Raw genomic sequence first — 20,002 nt, forward strand, 5'->3', positions numbered from 1 at the left:
TCCCACAGCTGAAATAGAAAGATATCCCTGCACTGAGGGACCTTTAGATGGTTTTCATTTTTGTAATTCCAAACAACCACAGTGGACCCTTGCTCGCTCCTCTGTGGGTGTAAGTACGGGTGTATTTGTAGGGTTAGCCCAGGGAAGGGAACTGCTGGGCCTGAAGGAAGGGAGAGAATTCTGTGTCACCAGGGCAGTCCCCAGAAAGGGTGCTTCCTTGTCAGACCTCCTCAGACCTCCAGGTTCAGAGCCTGGCGCTAGCCTTCTCTTCCGTAGTGTCTCGTATGGGTACGCAGCTGCTCCCTGAGAGAATCCCGTTCCCCAGCTAGACTGGGAGTTCCCAAGGGGCCTCACTGGGTATGTCTCTGGGGACATCTCAGCACATCACCAGGAGAGTGAGCTTGACAGATTTAGTGACTGCTGAGCTGTGGCCCCCTGCACCACCCTCACAGCTCAGAGCCCCCTCCTCAGCCCCCTCCTCAGCTCAGGAGCAGCAATGAGTGACAGGAAAGTTAAAGCTAGCTTTTCAGGGTGGGGGTTCTCTGTGCACCACCCACTGTCCCTACCTGAGAGGCCAGTGAGTGTCCAATGGGTGAGGCTTGGGTACCCCCTGGCCACCCTGAGCCCTCACCTTGGCCTTCACCCCATGCTCTGCAACACCTTGTGATGGGAGACTGTCCTCCTGAAGCCATCCCTTCCCCACCAAGCTGCCCTTCCCCCACAGCTCTGCCCTCCGCAAAGGAGCAGATGTGGTCCATTCATGCACGCCGGAGTCAGCGGTTAATAACTGCTTATCCGTATCTGCCTTTTTAAAGAGCCCTAGTGAGACAACTCATCTCTCGGGTAGACTGTCAGACACAGCATCAGGCGAGCTGAAGAGATGGTTTGAGAAGGCCCAGAGGGTGTAGCCCAGGTAGCCTCTTTGTAAGGCTGGCCTCTCCTGGCAGAGGAACAGACGGGCCTCCGCCTCGCTGACCTCTCTCTTCACAAGAGTGAATTTGTGCTTAACGCCGTACTCTGCAATTAGAGAGCTCTGCGGAGGTTGTTAATACTCATTGGCTATTAGATCTCCCCACAAGCCACTGAGGGGAATGACTGACCCCATTTATAGATGAGGAAACTGGGGTTCAGAGAAAGGAATCAGTAAGTGACCCCTGGTCCCAGCTTCCTGTTTGGAACGGCACATCAGCCTGTTCAGGGGACGATCGCCTCTGGCTGAGAGCTGGGGCGTGACAGTAACTGCACTGGCAGGCACTGGGAGAATGGGCTGGAGGAAGCCTTGGTGACAAGTGCCCTCCCAGCCTGCCTGGGCTGCCTACCAACTCTCGTGGGCAACCTCTGTCCCCTACCACTGTGGAAGCCCGTGTACCTCAGTGTCCTCGGGGCCTTGGACAGCTCCCAGCAGCCTCAGGGCAGCACTTCCATGTTCTCCTCACCTATTGGCCCCCTCCAAAATATCCGAGGTGTTTGGGATTCAATGCTCTTGACAAATATGTAATAAACTCCTGTCCCTGTTCTGGGCACTGAGGACTAACTAGGTACAGAACCTCATCTGAGCATGGGGAGACTGCCAATCAAGGAACAAATACACAATATTAATATGTCGGAGACGAGGGGTGCTAAAAAAAGAGTAAACAGGACAAGGGGTCAGAGAGTGTGCGTGTATTGGGGGGTGGATGAGTATGTTAAATGAGGCAGTCAGTAGAGGCACGTCTGAGGAGGTCACATTCGAGCAGAAACATGAGGGGAATGAAGGAGCCATGTAGATAAAGGGGCGGGGGTCATTCTGGGATGAGGGCGCAACCAGTGCAAAGGCCCTGAGACAGAGTGTACCTGGTGGGGCCAAGAAACAGGAAGAAGGCCAGGGGGGTGAACAAGGGGAAAAATGGAATGAGGTGAGATCAAGGGGTAGAGATGTCAGGGGAGGTTACACAGGTTCTGGGGGTCCCTTAAAGACTTTGGCTCAAAATGTAGCTGTGAGGTCTCTCAAAAACTGTGGCAGAAATTTCTGGAAGCTGGACAAAAGCAACAGATTCTTTTTTTTTTTCTTTCTGGAATCCTTTCCTTGTTATCCTGGGCGTGGAAATAATATGGTCGTTTTCCCTCCCACCTCCTCCCTCTCTCCTCCTCTGCCTCCTCTTCCCTCTCTTTCCTCTTTCTCTTGTTCCTTCTCCTCCCTCCTCCTCCCTCTCCAAACCTGCCCCTGACCTTGTCCCGAGCTGGCTTGCCTGCGTGCAGCTAGACAGTGGCTGCCTCCCAGTTGCAGGCGGGCACAGGCGGAGGACAAGGCCAGCGAGGGGACAAGAGGAACAAGGCCCCCAGAGAGGGAGGCAGCAGCACGAGGGACGACGTCACGGGGGCCTCTGACCGCTATTCATTTTAGTCCCCCATGTGTCTCCATCAATAACCGTCTGCTCTGACCAGAAGGGAGGAGCGGCAAGGGGGAGGAGGAGGGGTGATCCGGGGTCTGGATGGGGAAGGATGAGATGGAGTAGGAGAGAGACTCCTTGGCACTCACCGCTCCTCCCAGCCGTGAGCGGGAGTTGGAGGTAAGGAGGGCAGGGAGCCCACAGGGAGCTGAGAGTTTCTGTCTCCCAGCTTTCTCTCCCTGCTTCCTTCCTTCCGTTTCTGTGTCCCCCTCACACATAAGATTCCCTTCCAATATCCTCTCTGAAGCTAGCGGAGGAAGGGAGGCGGGACTCATTTCTACAATGGAAGAGGAGGAGGGTGGAGGAGTCAGGAACTGCAGAGGACACTGGAGAAATAAGAGGCCAGAGCAAGCCTGGTGACAAGGGCTGGTGTTGGCACCAGACTGGCACCACCAGCCTACAGGCCTCATGAAAAGAGGGCCTGGCCCATGCCACCAGACCTGGCACAGAACCTGACACACAGTGCACACTCAGGAAACAGTTGATAAGTGGCCGTAAGAATGACCAAATAGCCAGCTGTGGACAGTCAAGAAACGAGGATGGCTTGAGATGGACTAGACAAGTCAAGGAGGGCTGCCTGGAGGAGGTGGACCTTGATCAGATTCTTGAAAGATGGATAGGACTAAGAGAGGTAAAAATGGGGAGAGAGGCATACTAAGTGAGGGCAAAAGAAAGGGGGATGGTGATGGATACAAGTGGTTGGGAGGTCAGATAAGATAATGGGAGAGAGAATGAAACAAGGGAGGGAATGAAAATTGAAACAAGGGAAGTGGCCAGCCTTCAGAGCGGCTTCTCCAGGGCCATGAGTGGTTTTGGAAAGTCTGAAGCCACTGTGCCCCACAAGACTCAAGCCTGCTGTTGGCCAAAGTTGGCTTTTGGACTTTGCCTATGGTCCTGGGCCTTGCAGGCCTCCCAAGTCACACTCAGTCATGTTTGCAGGCAGAAGAAGAGGCCCCTGACACTGGACAGTTTGAGGGAACTCCCAGAAAGACTCCAATCAGCAAGTATGCTCTTTGCCTTGTCACTGTTCCTGAAAGGCTCGTGATAAAAAAGTCACTCTTCGAGTTAGGCACAGTGCTCTGTGAAATCCAGATTCCCTGGTGAGGCAGTGTCAGAATCTCAAGGGGAAAACCGGACTGAACTTTGGAGACCACTTGGTCAACTCTCTCAGTTCACACACATGAGAAGACTGACGCATGGCAGGAGATGTGATTTGCAAGGGGCAGGGTCACCCAAGATGAAAGGTCAAGAGTTGGCCTCTGATCCAGCCTTGCACATTGGTGGGCTGGATATGCCCAAGGAGCCCTCTGACTGGGAGGGGTGTGAAAATATCACTGCAAATGTGGCACTGGGTTGGGGCAGGGGATACATGGGCAGCCCCATTCATTTTATTAGGACAGCCTGGCCTGGGGTCCTCTTTACAGATGGAGCCTTTATTTGGAAAGCCCAGAGTCCCTCCATCATCCCTAATGAAGCATCCGGCGGCACTCTTAAAGGGGCCAGAACAAGAGTTCATAGTCAAGCATGACTAGAGGTGCTGGGGGTTAGGGGTGGAAATGCCCCTTAAGGGAGGTATTGGGGCTGGAGCTGAAACAGGCAAAACAGCACCCGGAAGGAGGGAGGAAGGGAGGAAGGGAGGGAGAGAGGTTGGAAGGGAGAGGGCAGAGGCACCTGAGGCACGGGGCACGGGGACAGGAAGAGACCCGCGGGGAGAGGGGGCGTGGAGGGGGGAAGATGCAGGGTGGGGAGACTTCGCCGAGGGAGCAAAACAGAACAGCAACGCGAAGGACGAGAAGCAGACAGAGGAAAACGGAGAGGCAGGAAGACTCGAGTAGTGTGTCCAGGAGAGAAAGAGAGGTGGGGAGAGGGACCAAGAGCAGGAAGGGGCTGGTGACTGGAGGCGGCGGGAGGGCGCGTCGGCGGCCCGGGGGCGCCCCACTGACCCTCTCGGCACTTGCTTCCTTCCCTAGGCTGCGCTTTCCTCACCTACTGCGAGCGTGAGTCAGCGCTGAAGGCCCAGAGCGCGCTGCACGAGCAGAAGACGCTGCCCGGGGTAAGTGGCGCCCGCCGAGGCGCAAGCGACAGACGCGCCGACAGGGGGCGACTTCGGGAGGCCGGGCGGCGATGCGGCCGGCGGGGGGGCACGAGCCGGGGCGCGCGCTGCCTGCCTTCGCTCTGGAGCTCGCACAGCCCCTCGCGCCCCCAAAGCAGCAAGGCGCCGGGCGGCGGCGGCGGGGGCCGGTAGGCGCGGAGCTCAGACCTCGCCAGGAGGCCCCCCGCACTCCGCCGTCCAGGCCCAACGAAATCCCAGGCGAGGGGCGAACTTGGCCACGGCCACAAAGCTCCAGCGGGGCTCCTCCCTTGCCGAGCGGGTCTTCCCCCCCCCCTCCCCCCGCGCACTGCCGGTGCTGGCAGCCTGAGCAAGGACGCGGGGCGCCATAGGCCCCCGGATCCTGGAGTTGCCTCCGCCGGCCCCGCGGGGCCGCCGGTGGCGGAGCCGGCCGAGCACCAGCGGTTCGACGTCGAACACGGGCTATTCCTAGGGTGGGGGACCGGGCGGGAGGGGGCACCTCCCCATCCCCTCTCGGCGCCGCGAGTGAGATCACCCCGGTTTATTTAAGGAGCCAGCCCTCGTCTTTGATAAACTATCGCGCCTCAGCCCTGGTTTATAGCTTCTGTGCGGGGGAGAAGAGAATTATTTATGGCCCCCCTAACTGGGTGTGATATCAGCCATGGCTATTATCGAGGCGAGTTCATCACCATAAAATAAGAAGTGTTCCTCGGGTCAAGAAGGGTCTGCGCGGTGTCTCCTGTGGGTTCACAGAGATTGGGGCGGGGAGAGCTGAGATATACAGCTCACGGAGTATCTAAAGATAAATGGAAAGATATAAGTGTTTGTGGGCATAACTTAAAGAATTTATAAATATACTGTGTTGAAGCTGTGTTATACAATGGACACTGCAGGGAAGCACGTGTGTTCCATATGTATATGTTCCACCAATGTTTGCACATGCATGTTTACATTCTTACCAAGCAAACCGTATGTAAACACACGTTTCCATTTCTGCCCCACAGCGGGAAAGGTTAACCAGGTAGACAGAGAAAAGCAACCCCGGCGGGGGCAGTCTTTTCTGTGCATCAAAGATCCTTCTTTACCCGTTTAGGGGTGGGGAGGGCCTTCCTTCCATTAAGACAGCCTTTGTATTGTATTTTGGTTATTTGTGATTGCAAAGCACGGGGCTGAGTCATCTTAATAACATACTAGCGGATGCAAATGCATGGAAATCGTGCACCCACCGGTTTTTGTGTGGAGCCCAGCTCTGGCACGGTGGCCATTCCCCAGTTGGTTTTTAGTGGCGCGGCTACACGCACATATATTATAGTAATTACTTTCTGGGTGCCCTCAGTAAGATGACAGAAATATGCTCCACGTCGCCCCATGTTATGTGTGAAGCATAAAGCCATATTGTAAGATAATCAAAGGCTTCTGAGAAAGGTTTGTGCAGATTAATAAAGTGTTTATGGTACTTTGTTTTTTGGGGGAGATTTTGATAGATATTTTAGAGCCACCCAAATCGAATAGAAAATACCACATTGTTATGGGAGGCCCTTCATCAGCTTGAGAGAGATTGCTAGGGAGTTTTGTGATGGCTAAAAGCCGGGAATTAGATGGGGGAACAGAAAGGGAAGGTGAAGGGGGCGGGGGCGGGGAGGGGCACTTAGGATTTTAAAGTGGGAGAGGCGCAGGACTGGGTGAATTTCAGTTGCAAGTGTGGATTGTTTGCGATTTAACATTAACTTGTAGTTGTTTATTTTACATATAATAGAATAGCTAAATGATGGAGTGTATTAGTTCTTTAATAATTTATAGAAATACTTTGATGTTGCAGTAATTACATTAAAGGTCACATATCAAAGGTAATTTGGTTGAGCAGCTGTGATGGTTTCTCAGAAGCAATCAATACCACTGTCCGTGGTGCTGATTTCACCAAGGGGCCTGCCAGATTAAAGAAGGCTTATTACCAGGCAGAAAGGCCCAGGGGAAATCAGAGCACATTGGAGCAAGGCGCCAGCCCCCCTTCCACCGATAATTAACACTGTTCCCCATAATCTGTGCTAATCCTTCATACTGGGAGATCCAGTGGCATTTTTCTGAAATCACAAAGACGAGTTGGGCAAGTTTGGGAGAAAGGACAAAAATAAACATGAATGTATGTTGGGAGATGGGAGGTGGGAGGAGAGAGCCCAACAGTGAAGCTAAAACACAGCCGAGAGTCCCCGTATGGTGCCTGGAATGCCATCCTTTCTTCAAAGGCCTCACAGGGAGACTCATGGCCTCAAAGACCTCATCACAATTCTCAGGGCAGGCACAGCCCACAGGGGGAGGGACACAGAGAAAAGACAGGATTGCAGCTCGGACTTCCCAGGGCACATTGTCCCTGCACAAATTCACATGGAGACAAATGAAAAAGAAAATGACCAAAAAAAAAATTATACTTTCAGGTGGAGGCCTTTGGATTCCAGAAAACAGAACTGATGCTATTATTGTTGGTCGGTTCTCTCCTTTGAGATCAGAGAAAGTGTGCCATTAGCCAAAGCAGGGACAGGACCAAGCAAAAGGTTTTCATCCAACCAAATAATGGGTGTCGCTACCAACTGAGGCTGTGCTCATGGCTGTCTGTTTGACTGGGGGTGGGGGTGGGGGGCAGAGAGAAACCTCTTTTGGTCAGGGGTGACCACATTAGATGCCCCGGTGAGTGCACTCTATGTCTGACTAAGGAGAAAGCAATTGAAAAAAGAACCTGGAAAACTGGTAACCTCAGCAATTTAGGCACTTTTCCAAACTTCAAAATCCATTAAAGTCAATCCATTAAAACCAGACCTCTGCTTTCTTGCTAAGGAGAAAAAGAGGGGAGAAGATAGTGCAGGCAGCCCATTCGGTTTCTGCCCCCAGCAAGTTACAGAGCCCAGCACCCTGTTGGCAGCAAGGAAAACAACCTCACTGTGGTCATGCATGCACAGCACCACAAGCAAAACAACAAAGACAAAACTAGAGCTATACACCTCACATGTGTCCTCATTTGGAGACTGAATGGGGAGCTGACATTTCTCTTGGGATAAGTATGGAAGCTCAGAAACCAGACCACAATGGCTGTTCTTACAAATCAGAGGTCGGTATCCCTGGGAAGCAGCCTAACCAAAGTCCCTCAGATGGCTGATGGAGTCATCATCCCTAGACCAGTGTCACAAATGGATTACTGTTTTTGAGTTTGGCATGACTTCAGCAGAACGAAATTACTAAACATCAAAGCCTCATCAGGGTCCTTTTGATCAGTGTTTTCAGCCAGCATCTAGGCAGAGTGATTCCACTTTTCTAAACTCTCCATCTTTATTTCTCCCTCACACTCCCAATCTCATTCTCTCTCCTGGACCCCTGGCCTTCTCCAGACGACCCTCTTCTATTTATAATGCTTGTTACATTATTTATAGTGTATAGTCATCATAGGGCAATTTCTCAATCCACCAATGAGTATTGCCTGAGTATATGCTGAGCACTGTGCTCTGAGTCCTAGCAGACACAGAGATAAGAAAAACACATCCCCCACCCCTCTTGAAATTGTCCATCAAGTGGCAGACAGGAACCACACACACACACACACACACACACACACACACACACACAGTATCAGTGATACCAGACAGCACATTATTACAAAATGGGTCATGTGGACAATTGCTCAATAATAATGCTTAATATTTATTAGGCACTTACTATCTGACAGGCATGATGTCAATGAACTCATTTTATCTTCACAGCCACCCCTATGATGAGGATGTCATGATTACCTTCCATTCACAAGGAGACCCAGGTTTAGAGAGATTAAACAATTTGCCCAAGGTCACACAATTAATAAACTACCAAGCCAGTACCAGTACCAGGTCTGCTACCAAAACCCAGGATACCCACCTCTCCTTTCTAGGGCCACCCGTTGCTTTAGAGAGGACCCAGATGACTACGGAGTGCAAGAGTTTCTCAAAAGTTTTGTTCAGGATATAGGCAAAGTGGGAATAGAGAGTTGGGAGGAAGAAGGATATGTCAGATGGGAGCATTGGTCTGAGAACCAGACTAGAGACAAGACATGCATGAGAGGTCAGGAGCCATGATCTGGGCAGGGGACTGAGAGCTCCCTGGGGTCCGAGTGCACACAGGAGTCCTCTTGGAAAAATTCTGTTCCTTAAAATAGGTCCCTGCTGCTTAGTCCCAACTACCCCTGCCTTGCAGGGAATTATCTTCCATGAAGAGCCCATCTGTTTCCAAAGTTAGGAATGTAGGGCCCCTGGGGAAGAGATTCTGAGTAGAGAAAACCAGGCGACATGGCGAGCAGGGGCCAGCATTCAGCTCCGCTGGCAGCAGAAAGGGCTGCTCGCGAGGGCTGATGAGAGGGAAGGGCGGGGTCCAGTTAGCAGGAGGCCTGGAAGCCGAGCGAAGAGGGAGCTGGCAGGGGGAGGCGGGCCGGGGAGAGTGGGAGCTGTGTCTGCTTGGTAAACATTAAAGTTCCAATTCACTAGTTAAAGATTGGCTTTCGTGCCCTCACTCTGGCAACCTGAGAATACAAAGCAAACCAACATACTCCTCTGGGCTGTCTCCCACCCCCACCCCCCTGTTCAGCCCAGTAGACATGCAACATCGCTGCCATCACACCTCCTGACTCAGGTCGCTGCAACTCAGGACGGGTTATTTCCATGGAAATTAAATGTGACCTTCTTTGAGTTTACCAAGAAAGATGTTAAAATGGAAAATTAAAAAAAAAAAAAAAAGCTCCATTGGATTTCTGGCACCATTGTGTCAGGATGTCTCTCCTTTCTCCCCGTTCCTCTCACTTCCCTTTTCCTGAGTCCCATTTTGTCTTCTTTTCTTTCTCTTTTTCTCTCTTTTCTCTTTATGCCTCTTTTGTCTCCTTTCTGGTCATTTTCCTCTTCCTCTTTTCCCCTCTCACTTTCCACCCTTTCTTATCTTTCTCGCATGCCTCTCCTATCTCTCCCCTTCCTCCTCCTTCTCTCCCGCCATTCCTCTCTCTCCTTCTGCCTAGCCCACCCCCACTTGGACATCAATTGGGGGCTTTAGGGGGACCTCCATCAGCCTTCCTGGACCTTCCCTGATGAGGCCCATCTCCCTCCTGACAGCCATGCCATGGAAGGATCCATCCAATTTTATGAACAACTGTAAAGATGAATGATAAGAAGAAAGGATGCAGGCAAGAACAAGATGAATAAATTATAAAGGGCAAATGATGACAAGACAGGGGTCCCCAGAGACAGGGATATGATAACAGAAACTAAAGACGAATTTATGATGGATGTTAGCATGTACAGAGGCTGTTAATTCTTCGGGGTGGTTTTACAACTTCTAGTGATTGGCACAAAGTGTTTCATTTCAGAGACGTGATGTATTTCCACTCGTCTGTCCTGTAGGCAGTGTTGGTTTCTGTCTCTATATGGTTAGTGTGGCAGCATATGCATCTTCTCCCCCATCCCCTGCCACCTTCTGAGTCTCTGCTTCAGATGGCAGAGTCAGAAACCAGATCCCCACACACCTCCAGCAACCTGGCCCTGCTGGTTTCCCTCTTGCTGAGTGTATTAGTTTGGCAGCTGCTGTCACCGAGTACCACAAACTGGGAGGCTTTAACAATAAGAATTTACTATCTCACAGTTCTCATGCTAGAAGTTCAAGATCAAGGTGTTGGCAAGGTTGATGGCAACTGAGGGCTGTGAGGGAGAATCTGTTCCATGCCTCTCTCCTCATCCCTGATAGCCTCGGGCGTTCCTTGGCGTGCAGACAGCGCTCTTTTGTTGTCACATCATCTTCCCTGTGTCCAGGCCCGTCTCTGGGTTCACATTTTCTCTTTTGATAAGAACACAAGTCATAAGAGATTAAGGGTCCACTCTAATGATCCCATCTTAACTTGAGCATCTGCAAAGACCCTATTTCATGTAAAGTCACATCTGCAGGCACCAGGGGTTAGGACTTCAGCATCTTTTGGGGGAGACACAATTGAACCCATAACACTGAGAAATGGGCAGCTCTTCCATGGCAGGGAAGAAAACAGTTTTCAATGTTGTTTGAGTCCCGGGGGAAGAGGAGTGGGTTGAGGGAAGGGGTTCTCACCTTTTTAGCCTTTTCTCTGCATCTCCCTCCTGACCTCATGCTTTTTTCTCCCATCTCTTGGGGAAATGGCTGACATATCTTCCTTCTTCTCTCCCATATTCCTTAGAAAATAACGATTATCTGTCCTTTTAGGGCAGTGGTACTCAACAGAGAGGAATTTTGCCTCCCCGTGGACATTTGACATTGTCTGGAGATACCTCTGACACCTAGTAAGTAGAGGCCAGGATACCACTAAACATCCTATTGTGCACAGGGCAGCCCCCACAACAAAGAGTTATCTGGACCAAAATGTCAGTAGTGCCGAAGTGAAGAATCCTTATGCCAGGGCTAAGGGTGGGTGGGAAAGTCACAGTGAGGTCTTGGGACAGAGCTTTCCTCTCTCTTACTCACTGGTTCTCGTTCACTTGGGGGACAAGCCCAAGGGTTCTCAGAGCATTAGAGGTAGGAGGCACTCATTAAGGGGCACACGGTCAGATGGTGTAAGCACAGAGGGAGCAATTGGCAGCAGAAGTGGGCAAAGCCCATTTCCAGGCATTAGGGATCCTTTCTGGTTGGCCATTCACACACTCATATGTGCGAGCTAGGTGTGGCCCAAGGGCTACCAGTTTCAGCACCAACTTCCAGCTCAGTTCTCTTGTTTTTACCCCTGTGGAATCTGTGATCCCAGGGAAATGAGCTGAGAGTTTGCATGTAACAGAGCTGGGACCAGAACCCAGACCGCTGTGTGGGGTTTTTCCAGCCCCTTCCTCCAGGAGGGTCCCCATCCTGACAGGAAACAGATCTAGCAGGCATATGCCTGACATGGCATATGACATAGACCATGTGACACAAGCCATGCCTCAGATAGAAGGGCTGGGGCTTGAGCACAGGGGCCCTAGCTGGGCCCATTATGCAGAAGGGAGCACCAAGTTTCCAAGAGGGAAGTCAGAAATGTTTTCAGTCCAGAGACTGAGGGCCAGATGGACATAGAGGCTACGTCTGGGCACCCTCAGATCTTGCCTCCCCTCTTCCATGCCAGTCCGTAGCCCCAGTCCGCTTTGCACTATTTCCATTGAGAGAGCCTTTCCTCCCCTTTCCACAGAGACATCTCAAAGTCTCCCTCTCTCCCAGGGCTTTGCCCACACTGCCCCTGTCTCCTAGACTGCCTACTCTCCTCTTTCCTGCCTCTGCCCACACTGGCCTGGGTGGGAAGATGTCCCCATTTTCCAGGCAAGTGACACTCAACTCCCATAGGGACAATATCTTCTCTGTGACTACCATGATAGAGCCCAGGCCTGGCTATAGCCTGTATTCAGTAAGACCCATAACTGATTTGTCTGAAAGAATCAGAGAGCCTCTGTGTACACCACCATCATATCCACCTTGAAGGAAATAAATAAGAGTCCATGTGAGATCATGGACAGAACTTGGCTGAGGGTCAGGAAACCTAGGCCCCAGGTCCAGCCTGTCCCAAACAAGCCATGTGACCTTGGGCAAAGTGCTGAGCTAGGAACCTCCCTGGGCCTCCGTCTTCTAGACTGCGAAAGGAGGCGGTGGTGCAGATTGCGCCTGGAGTCCCTTCTAGCTCTGACATTCTTTAAAATTCTAAGAATAATAGACTTGGCATTACTCACATTACTTAAGATGACAGAGAGATGAGGGGAGAGTGGGAGGGCAAGGAAGCGTGCCTCCTGCTCTCCACTGCCCGACTCCATTTGTGACAAATGCAATAAAGCACAGGTCAGATATGTCCCTCCCTGAGGCAAACCAGCCAGATTGCCTGCTCCTGAGAACCAGCTACAGGGCACGGCTGCAGTGAAGGGCTGAACCCCTGATGACACGTTTACCCCTGCCCCTCAGCCCCAAGCCTTTCCCCTGCCCTCTGCTCAGGTCTCCTGGTTTGTGAGACCAAGCAGACATTTCACAACTTTCTCCAGCACTTGCCCGAGTGTGGTTTGGATCACGGTTGCCATCACCCAAAGCAGCAGCAACAACGCTTATGGGTTACCTGGCCTGTGCAACGTTCTCTTTTGAAAGGTGGGGTGTCTGGCATCAGACACAAATGAGGGAGACAATCCGTTGCTGAAGAAGCTTACAGCCGGGTTTGGGAGGCAAGTGTGAAGACAGCTCACTATCCAGAAATATCTTTAGGAGCTGAAAAACGGTCGTGATGGGAGTTCCCAGGAGTCAGATGAGAGGGACTTTGTGACAAACTAGAGTTTGGGAGGAGCCCACAACGCCACAGTTACCTCCTGTTCCCAGACTCTCACCTCTCTGATGCATTCTTCACAGGGTGGCCAAGGTTATCATAAAGATCTGACCACCTGCAGGCTTCCTGTCGCCCCCAAGAATCAGCTGGGTAGCAGATTCCCTCTTTTGGCCACAAACTCTCCAGATTACAGAGCTCTTGCCCAAGTACATCACCTTCCTTCAGGCTTTTCTTTTTCCCATGTCATTCCCTCTGCCTGGAGAGTTGCTAGTCATCCTTGGAGGACCGAATCCAACATTGCTTCCTCTGTAAAAATTCTCTGGCCCCTTCTGAAAGCTTTCCAGACTTCCGTGGCACCTGGTGCAACCCATTGGTCCCGCGCTGTTCGGTTAACTCCACTTTTCACCTTTCGGAGTCCCTAATCCTTTTGCTTTTCTGTACCTGCTCCTGTGCCTGGAGTTGATTCAGAGCAAGGGCGGGCAGCAGGGGTTGGCTTCTCTTTCTGCTCATCGACCTGGATGGCCTCGTCACCTCTCCGTGGCATTGTAACAGATCCATTCTCACGGCTCTCCCACCCATATTACCTCCAGGCCCCTCGAGAGAGTTTCAGCTTAGCTCACACTGCAGGGTTACATTTGGAAAGACGAGGTTTCACTTTACAGTCGTGCTTATAGGAAGGAAACGCTGTGTGGAAGGTGCTTTGGCTCAGGCAGTCACAGCTAGCACGGGGGTGTGTCTTGGTGGGTGGTGGCACGTGTGTCAACTGGAGGGGGTGTCCCAGGCTGATCCATGGACCTGCCTTATAAGTCCAGGTGAGGCTTTTAAAGGGTCTGTTGACCTCACGCTAGAACACAAGGCTGGGAAGTGGAATGTGTGTGTGAGCTCCTGTTCCAGTATGGATGTGTCTTAGGATTGGAGGTGTTTCTTCTAGAAAGCATGTGCATGAGTGAACAGAGAGCCAGGCATCTGTATTGTTGACCTGCATTGTTCCTGAATGATTGGTTGCCATGTCCCATCAAAGATGGGCAACGCTGGGTGATGATGACAGAAAGCGGTATGGTTCTTTGTTCAATTCTTCATGAAAATAGTTGTGAAGAGAAAGGGGCTGGAGTTCAGGAGGTTGAGGTCTCTCAGGGGCCCAGTTTATTGCAGTCCTGTGCATGCTTTGATCAAAGGCATCTGTGGTGTTCTTGATGAGACCAGCCGGGGGTGCCAGGCAGGTGGCTTCCTCTCTTGGGGGCTCAGTGGGCACAAGACAAGTGAGCCTGGTGTGTCCAACTCTGTGCCCGGCATAGACGAGGTAAAATGATGTCAAACTCTCCATGTCTGTGGAGGACACCAACCAGCTGGATGACTTGGGACAAGCCACCTTACCTTTCAGGGCCTTTTTCTTAATTCTCTAATGAAAATCTTATATATAAGACCCTTATATGCTGAGGATTGCTATAAATGATCCAGGTATTATTATGGATGACAAAACAATGATGTGAGTGTGGATTACCTTGGGGTCCTTTGCCACAGTAAAATCTGGTGACTCCTAATTCAGACATAAAATAATCACAGGACAACACAAATTTTAGATGGTCAAATGGACTCTATGTCCCATTACATTTCGGAAGAGGGAGATGACTATGAGCTAGAATGACCAGAAATGGCTCCGTAGAGAGGAGAGTCCAGGGGGATGTGGGGGAGAGGAAATTGGAAAGGTAATAAGGAAGAAGCCAGGAAAGCCTGAATTCTCCTCCTGAAGTTAGAGATGAGAACAGGGAGGACCTAGTTGGAGAGCAGAGCAGGACTTTCTCACAATGCTACCCTTCCAAACCTCCAACCCCATGCAGCCTGCAGGCCCAATCAACTCCAGGCATATGTGTCACCAACATCCTGCCCGCTCTGGACATAGCTTCAGGGCCTAGCAATCCCCAGCTTCACTCCTCCCGGGAAAGGCCTGCCTGCTCCCACCCACCCACCACAGTTCTCCCAAGCTTCAAGACTCAGCTCTAAGCCCGAGGTTGAAAGCTCTCCCAGGCTGCTCTAACCCACATCCATCTCCCCCTTGGTTGAGCAAGGTCAGCAGCACTGGAGGTCCAAACCCTGGTGAACATGTGGACCTGGGACCAGTGCATCAGCACCGCCAGAGTGCTTGTTAGAAATGCAGTCTCGGGCCCCACCTCAGGCTGCCTGAGTCATGCCACTCAGACTGCACCCCACTGCACTTTAATAAGATCCCTAGGAGATTCATATACATAAAAATGTTAGATGGCCACTGGCCTAACTTTAGGCTTTAAAAAATATTGTTTTAGTTTGAGTGCTCCCAGAAGCAGACTCTAGACAAGCATTTGTTGAGAGATCCTTTCCTCCCCTTTCCACAGAGACATCTCAAAGTCTCCCTCTCTCCCAGGGCTTTGCCCACACTGCCCCTGTCTCCTAGACTGCCTACTCTCCTCTTTCCTGCCTCTGCCCACACTGGCCTGGGTGGGAAGATGTCCCCATTTTCCAGGCAAGTGACACTCAACTCCCATAGGGACAATATCTTCTCTGTGACTACCATGATAGAGCCCAGGCCTGGCTATAGCCTGTATTCAGTAAGACCCATAACTGATTTGTCTGAAAGAATCAGAGAGCCTCTGTGTACACCACCATCATATCCACCTTGAAGGAAATAAATAAGAGTCCATGTGAGATCATGGACAGAACTTGGCTGAGGGTCAGGAAACCTAGGCCCCAGGTCCAGCCTGTCCCAAACAAGCCATGTGACCTTGGGCAAAGTGCTGAGCTAGGAACCTCCCTGGGCCTCCGTCTTCTAGACTGCGAAAGGAGGCGGTGGTGCAGATTGCGCCTGGAGTCCCTTCTAGCTCTGACATTCTTTAAAATTCTAAGAATAATAGACTTGGCATTACTCACATTACTTAAGATGACAGAGAGATGAGGGGAGAGTGGGAGGGCAAGGAAGCGTGCCTCCTGCTCTCCACTGCCCGACTCCATTTGTGACAAATGCAATAAAGCACAGGTCAGATATGTCCCTCCCTGAGGCAAACCAGCCAGATTGCCTGCTCCTGAGAACCAGCTACAGGGCANGGCAGACTAGCTTCCACTGTGAGTGGCACTTAATCCTACTGGGGACTCTAGACCCATGTAGATCACAGTCCCCAGGGTCTTCCACCCAAGTGCAAGGGAGCTGGGGTATTTATACACCGGTTCCTACCAGTCTCTGGTTGAGGATGTGTGTGCAGGGATCATTAATTCCCAAGCTCTTCTGGCTTGTGTATGGGTGGCAAAGTGGGCTCCACAGCCAGAGAAAGCCCTCAAGCAACAAGTGCAGGTGCTGGCAGTTGGAAGCCAAGCCATTATCACTACAGTGAGGAGAGCAGGGGGCAAGGGACAGGGCGCTGCCTGTATCTGCTTCAGGTCTGCTCTGCCTCCTGACTCCAGACTCCCAAAGAGGAGGGCAGTTAACAAAAACCTGCCTCTCTAGCCATGATGACAACTACGATTCACTGACTATCACCACAGGCCAGACATTGCACAACTATTATCTCATTTATTTGTCAAGACAGCATTGCACAGGTGCTCTGAAGGAAGCATTGCCAGCACTATCCTATGGAAGGGGACACTGAGGTGAAGGGGCTTGTTCAAGGCCATGTGGCCCGTGAGAAGTCTGGCTCCAGGGCCCACACTCCTTCTACTGTATCCTGTGGCACCAGCCCTGTGCAAAACCTGAGCTTCACAAGGGCAGGAGTAGTGTCATCTTCCTCAGTCCCTGTCACCCCAAGGCTAAGACCAGGCTGCTCCTACAGGAGACTGGCATGATTGCCAGGGGGCCACAAGAGGCAGGGCAGTGGCCCTACAGGTGTTACCACACACCAGACCTGCCTTGGGATTGGAGAAGTCTTGTTCTACATGGAAAGCAGAATCGGAGTCCAGCCCCAGCTCTACCAGGAACCTTACTGTGTACTCTTGGGAAACCACTTAGCCTCTCTGAGCCTCAGTTTCCGTGACTACCCTGTCAGTTAGAAATATATCTTGTTGCAGTGGCTTCAACAAATGAAGCTTTGTTTTTTTGCATATCACAGAGTCTGGGATCTGGTATGGGTTCAACAGCATGACCACGTCAGCGTCAAGTCTCTTCCCTCATGGTTATAAAATGGCTGCCCCAGCTCCTGCATTACATCCACAATCAAGCAGAATAAGTCCAGCTTTTTATCAGAAATGTAAAAAATGTTTCCACAGGCCCCTCCCCAGTAGATTTCTGTGTATGTCTCATTGGCCAGAACTGTGTCACATGACCACCCTGGCTACAAGGGAGGCTAGGAAAGGGGATATGTTGCCAAAGACAAGACACGTATCTGCCATGATCAAAACAGCGCTTTAGTAAGTGAAGGAGAAGAGAAGATGATAATGGCAGGAGCCAGTAGAGTCTGCCCTACTAACGTCGTAGAGAGGGGTAGGGGTCACAGAAGAGCAAGCTGGGCAGAGCAGCAGCCCCGCCCCACACACAGGCAGCGTTTGCCTTCAGCTCAGATCATAACCTGATGGTTATATGAGGAGACTGAGTCAGAAAGAGTAGTTTCACAGTGTGTTCCAGAGCTGTTTCTTCAGCATAGCACTGCTAACTCAGCACATTTATTCAATTACTGACATGATTTCTAATTCCATAGGATTCACAGTGAGAGGATGATTTCAGCCCATTAGGTACCATATTTTTATCATCTGTATTTTCCTTGAACTTTTATCCTTCTCTGCCTCTGTATGTGGCTTAAATATTAAATAATCAAAGGCCACTGTGCCTACAGACAGCTGCCCCATGTCACAGGCATTCCATGGTTGTTTTCCCACTCTCACTTTTTCGGAACCATTGCAGTTGGATGCATACCTCCTGAAAGTAGCCCAGCCAGTTTTCAGGACCACCAACATGGTGACAAGTTTATTTTTCAGAGACTGAAGCACAACCCTTCTGGCCTGGTATAAGAGAGTGTGAAGTGAGGCGGTGTGCTCTGTGCAAAGCCTGCCTGAGAAATGAAGATCGACCCTCATGATAAGCTTTAGTGTGGCTGGACTGAGAGCCAGGAAAGAATAGGTCAGAGAGGGCCCCAGGGTTGGCCTATGCTCCCCTCTGCTCCCAGGCCCTCTGTTCTGGCCTCCAATAACAGCATGAGGAAGGATCACCAGGCCTTCCCCCACGCCCCAGAAACATGGGCTGTCCGGAGAGGTAGTCAGCCTCTGGTCACATAAGTGTTCAAGCAGAGTCTGTGAGTGTAGTGGGGAGGGCAATGCAGCTAATTCCGACATTGGACAAGTCATTTCTAGGAGGTGAGCCAAGATCCCCTGACTTTATCCATATTTTACTTGTTTCTCCACATAGAAGCCCCTACCACACCAATCCCAGTCCTCGGCCCCTTGTCAAACCCAGCTGTCCTGCCTTCCCAGCCTTGATCCAGGAGGTAGTCCTCATGACCACTCCAGCCTTCCCAATCTCTCCCTCCTCTGAAGACCCTCAGGCCTTAGAGACCAAACCTATCATGCTATTGGGCGGGCTCAGGCTCCAAATTCAGCTAACCCAGCTCCACCACTCTGAGCTATGTGACCCTGGGCAACTCATTTCACTTCTCTGTGCCTCGGTTTCCTCACCTTCACCCTGGGATGCCAATAGAGCCTTTATTCCGGAATGTTTACGCATAGCATGAGGTGATGCATGCAAAGCGCTGAGCATGCTATGTGATGGTCTCGCCACTGCTGCTGATATTGCTGCGGCCATTCTCTCTCCCATACAGAGAAGCGAGTCTCTGCGGCCCGGCCCTGTCTGCCATGGTCTGGAGGACAACTGACCCACAGGGCACAGCAGCAAGTCCCCTGCTGCATAGCCTAGCATGTGGCTGACCACATGGGGAGACCGACAAACCCCGCTGAATGAAAGCCAAGTGTTGGCCTGGCGGACCGTCCCTAAAGGCCGCTAGTCCTCTCCCTGCCAAGGCCTGGCTGTGCTTGAAGAGAGTAGCTCAGTATCACCACTTCGTGACCCCACAAGAGGTGTTAGCTAAGTTTGTCCTAATGGTTTGGACAATCCCAACATGAGACCCATATACCACCCCCTCCACTCCCTGTTTCCTGGAAGCTGGGTGAGGGGAACCCGGAAGGTTTAAAACCCTAACCAGTGAGAACAGAAGTAGAATCATGTCCTGGCTCCCACGTGGTTTAAGATGATCCAGGAGGCCCTTCAAGGCAGGGGGACCCGGGAATCTGAAATGAATATGCATTCAGCCTCCCCCAACAGCCCTGACAGCTGGCAGCCAACAGCTGGGACTGTTCAGAGCCTGAGAGAAGGTTTTTAATTCAATTCGTGTTTCCTGAGCCCCCACCAGGAGCATGGCCCTGTGCTAGGTGCTGCTTGGCAGGTGAAAGCCAGGAGAGGCCGAGGGCCCTGCTGCCCTTTGGGGCTTTCCCTCCTGCCGAGAAGAAAAGATGTACATGCCAAGCAATTAGAGGACAATGGATTGAGGCTTTGGACTGAAATCTAGAGCTGTGAGTATTCTGGGAGCTCTGCGAGGCGGTGAGTGTTGACTGAGGGCCTCCGTGAGCCTGAGTGCCACACTGGGCACTGGGGCGCTGCCCTTGGAAGGATGGGCAGAATTTGGGTGAATGAAGAGGGGCCGGAGGCAGCGTTCCAATGAGGGGACAGCGAGCACAAAGGAGGGGGAGGAAGCAAGGCTGTGAGGGAGAAGGCCGCATACTGCTGGCATTCAGGGCGCTCAGAAAGAAGTTGAGGGTCTCAAGTTAGAGGAAATTTGGGACCCAAATGGGGAAGGCCTTGAACATCCCACGGAGCAACTTGTCCTCTTTTCTTTGCATACTTGGGAGCCATTGAAACTCCCTGAGTAGGAGAGTGACAGCCTCACTGTGATTGGCAGCATTGTCTAGACAGGGCAAGGCCTGTGCCAGTGCCAGTGAGAAGCTAGAGTGGCATCAGGAATGAGAGCTGGGGAGAGCCTCAGTGAGCAGAGCTGGCACACCTGGGGCAGAGGCTGGGCGAGGCTACTCACTTAGTACTGGGAAGGCCTGCTGGAGGAGCGTTTAGGGGAAAATTTGGCTGCCTCTGAGACCCTGCAGCTGGTGAGGGGAACTTAGCACCCCATCCCCCAACCACTTGGAGGACTAGTCCCACCTGGAATAGAGTGCTGGACAGGTTGCTAAATCACCTGACTGCACATCAGAAACATTCTAAAG

At 51.6% G+C, this 20,002-nt stretch overlaps 1 protein-coding gene across 32 annotated transcripts in view; it reads left to right on the top strand.

The window, feature by feature from the left end:
- Positions 1-20,002, top strand: part of CELF4 (CUGBP Elav-like family member 4) — a 321,170-nt gene that overhangs the window by 81,952 nt on the left and 219,216 nt on the right. For 31 of the 32 annotated variants that reach the window (XM_019637929.1, XM_019637936.1, XM_019637942.1 and 28 more), the window contains exon 2: positions 4,400-4,482. In XM_019637929.1, coding sequence (XP_019493474.1) covers positions 4,400-4,482 — 83 coding nt within the window. Of the gene's footprint in view, positions 1-4,185; positions 4,287-4,399; positions 4,483-20,002 lie in introns of those variants that run through there. The other variant, XM_019637952.1, reaches the window with a different exon arrangement.

The sequence above is a fragment of the Hipposideros armiger genome, unplaced genomic scaffold (genome assembly GCF_001890085.2).
Source record: "Hipposideros armiger isolate ML-2016 unplaced genomic scaffold, ASM189008v1 scaffold_36, whole genome shotgun sequence".
In the NCBI taxonomy this organism is placed as follows: Eukaryota; Metazoa; Chordata; class Mammalia; order Chiroptera; family Hipposideridae; genus Hipposideros; species Hipposideros armiger.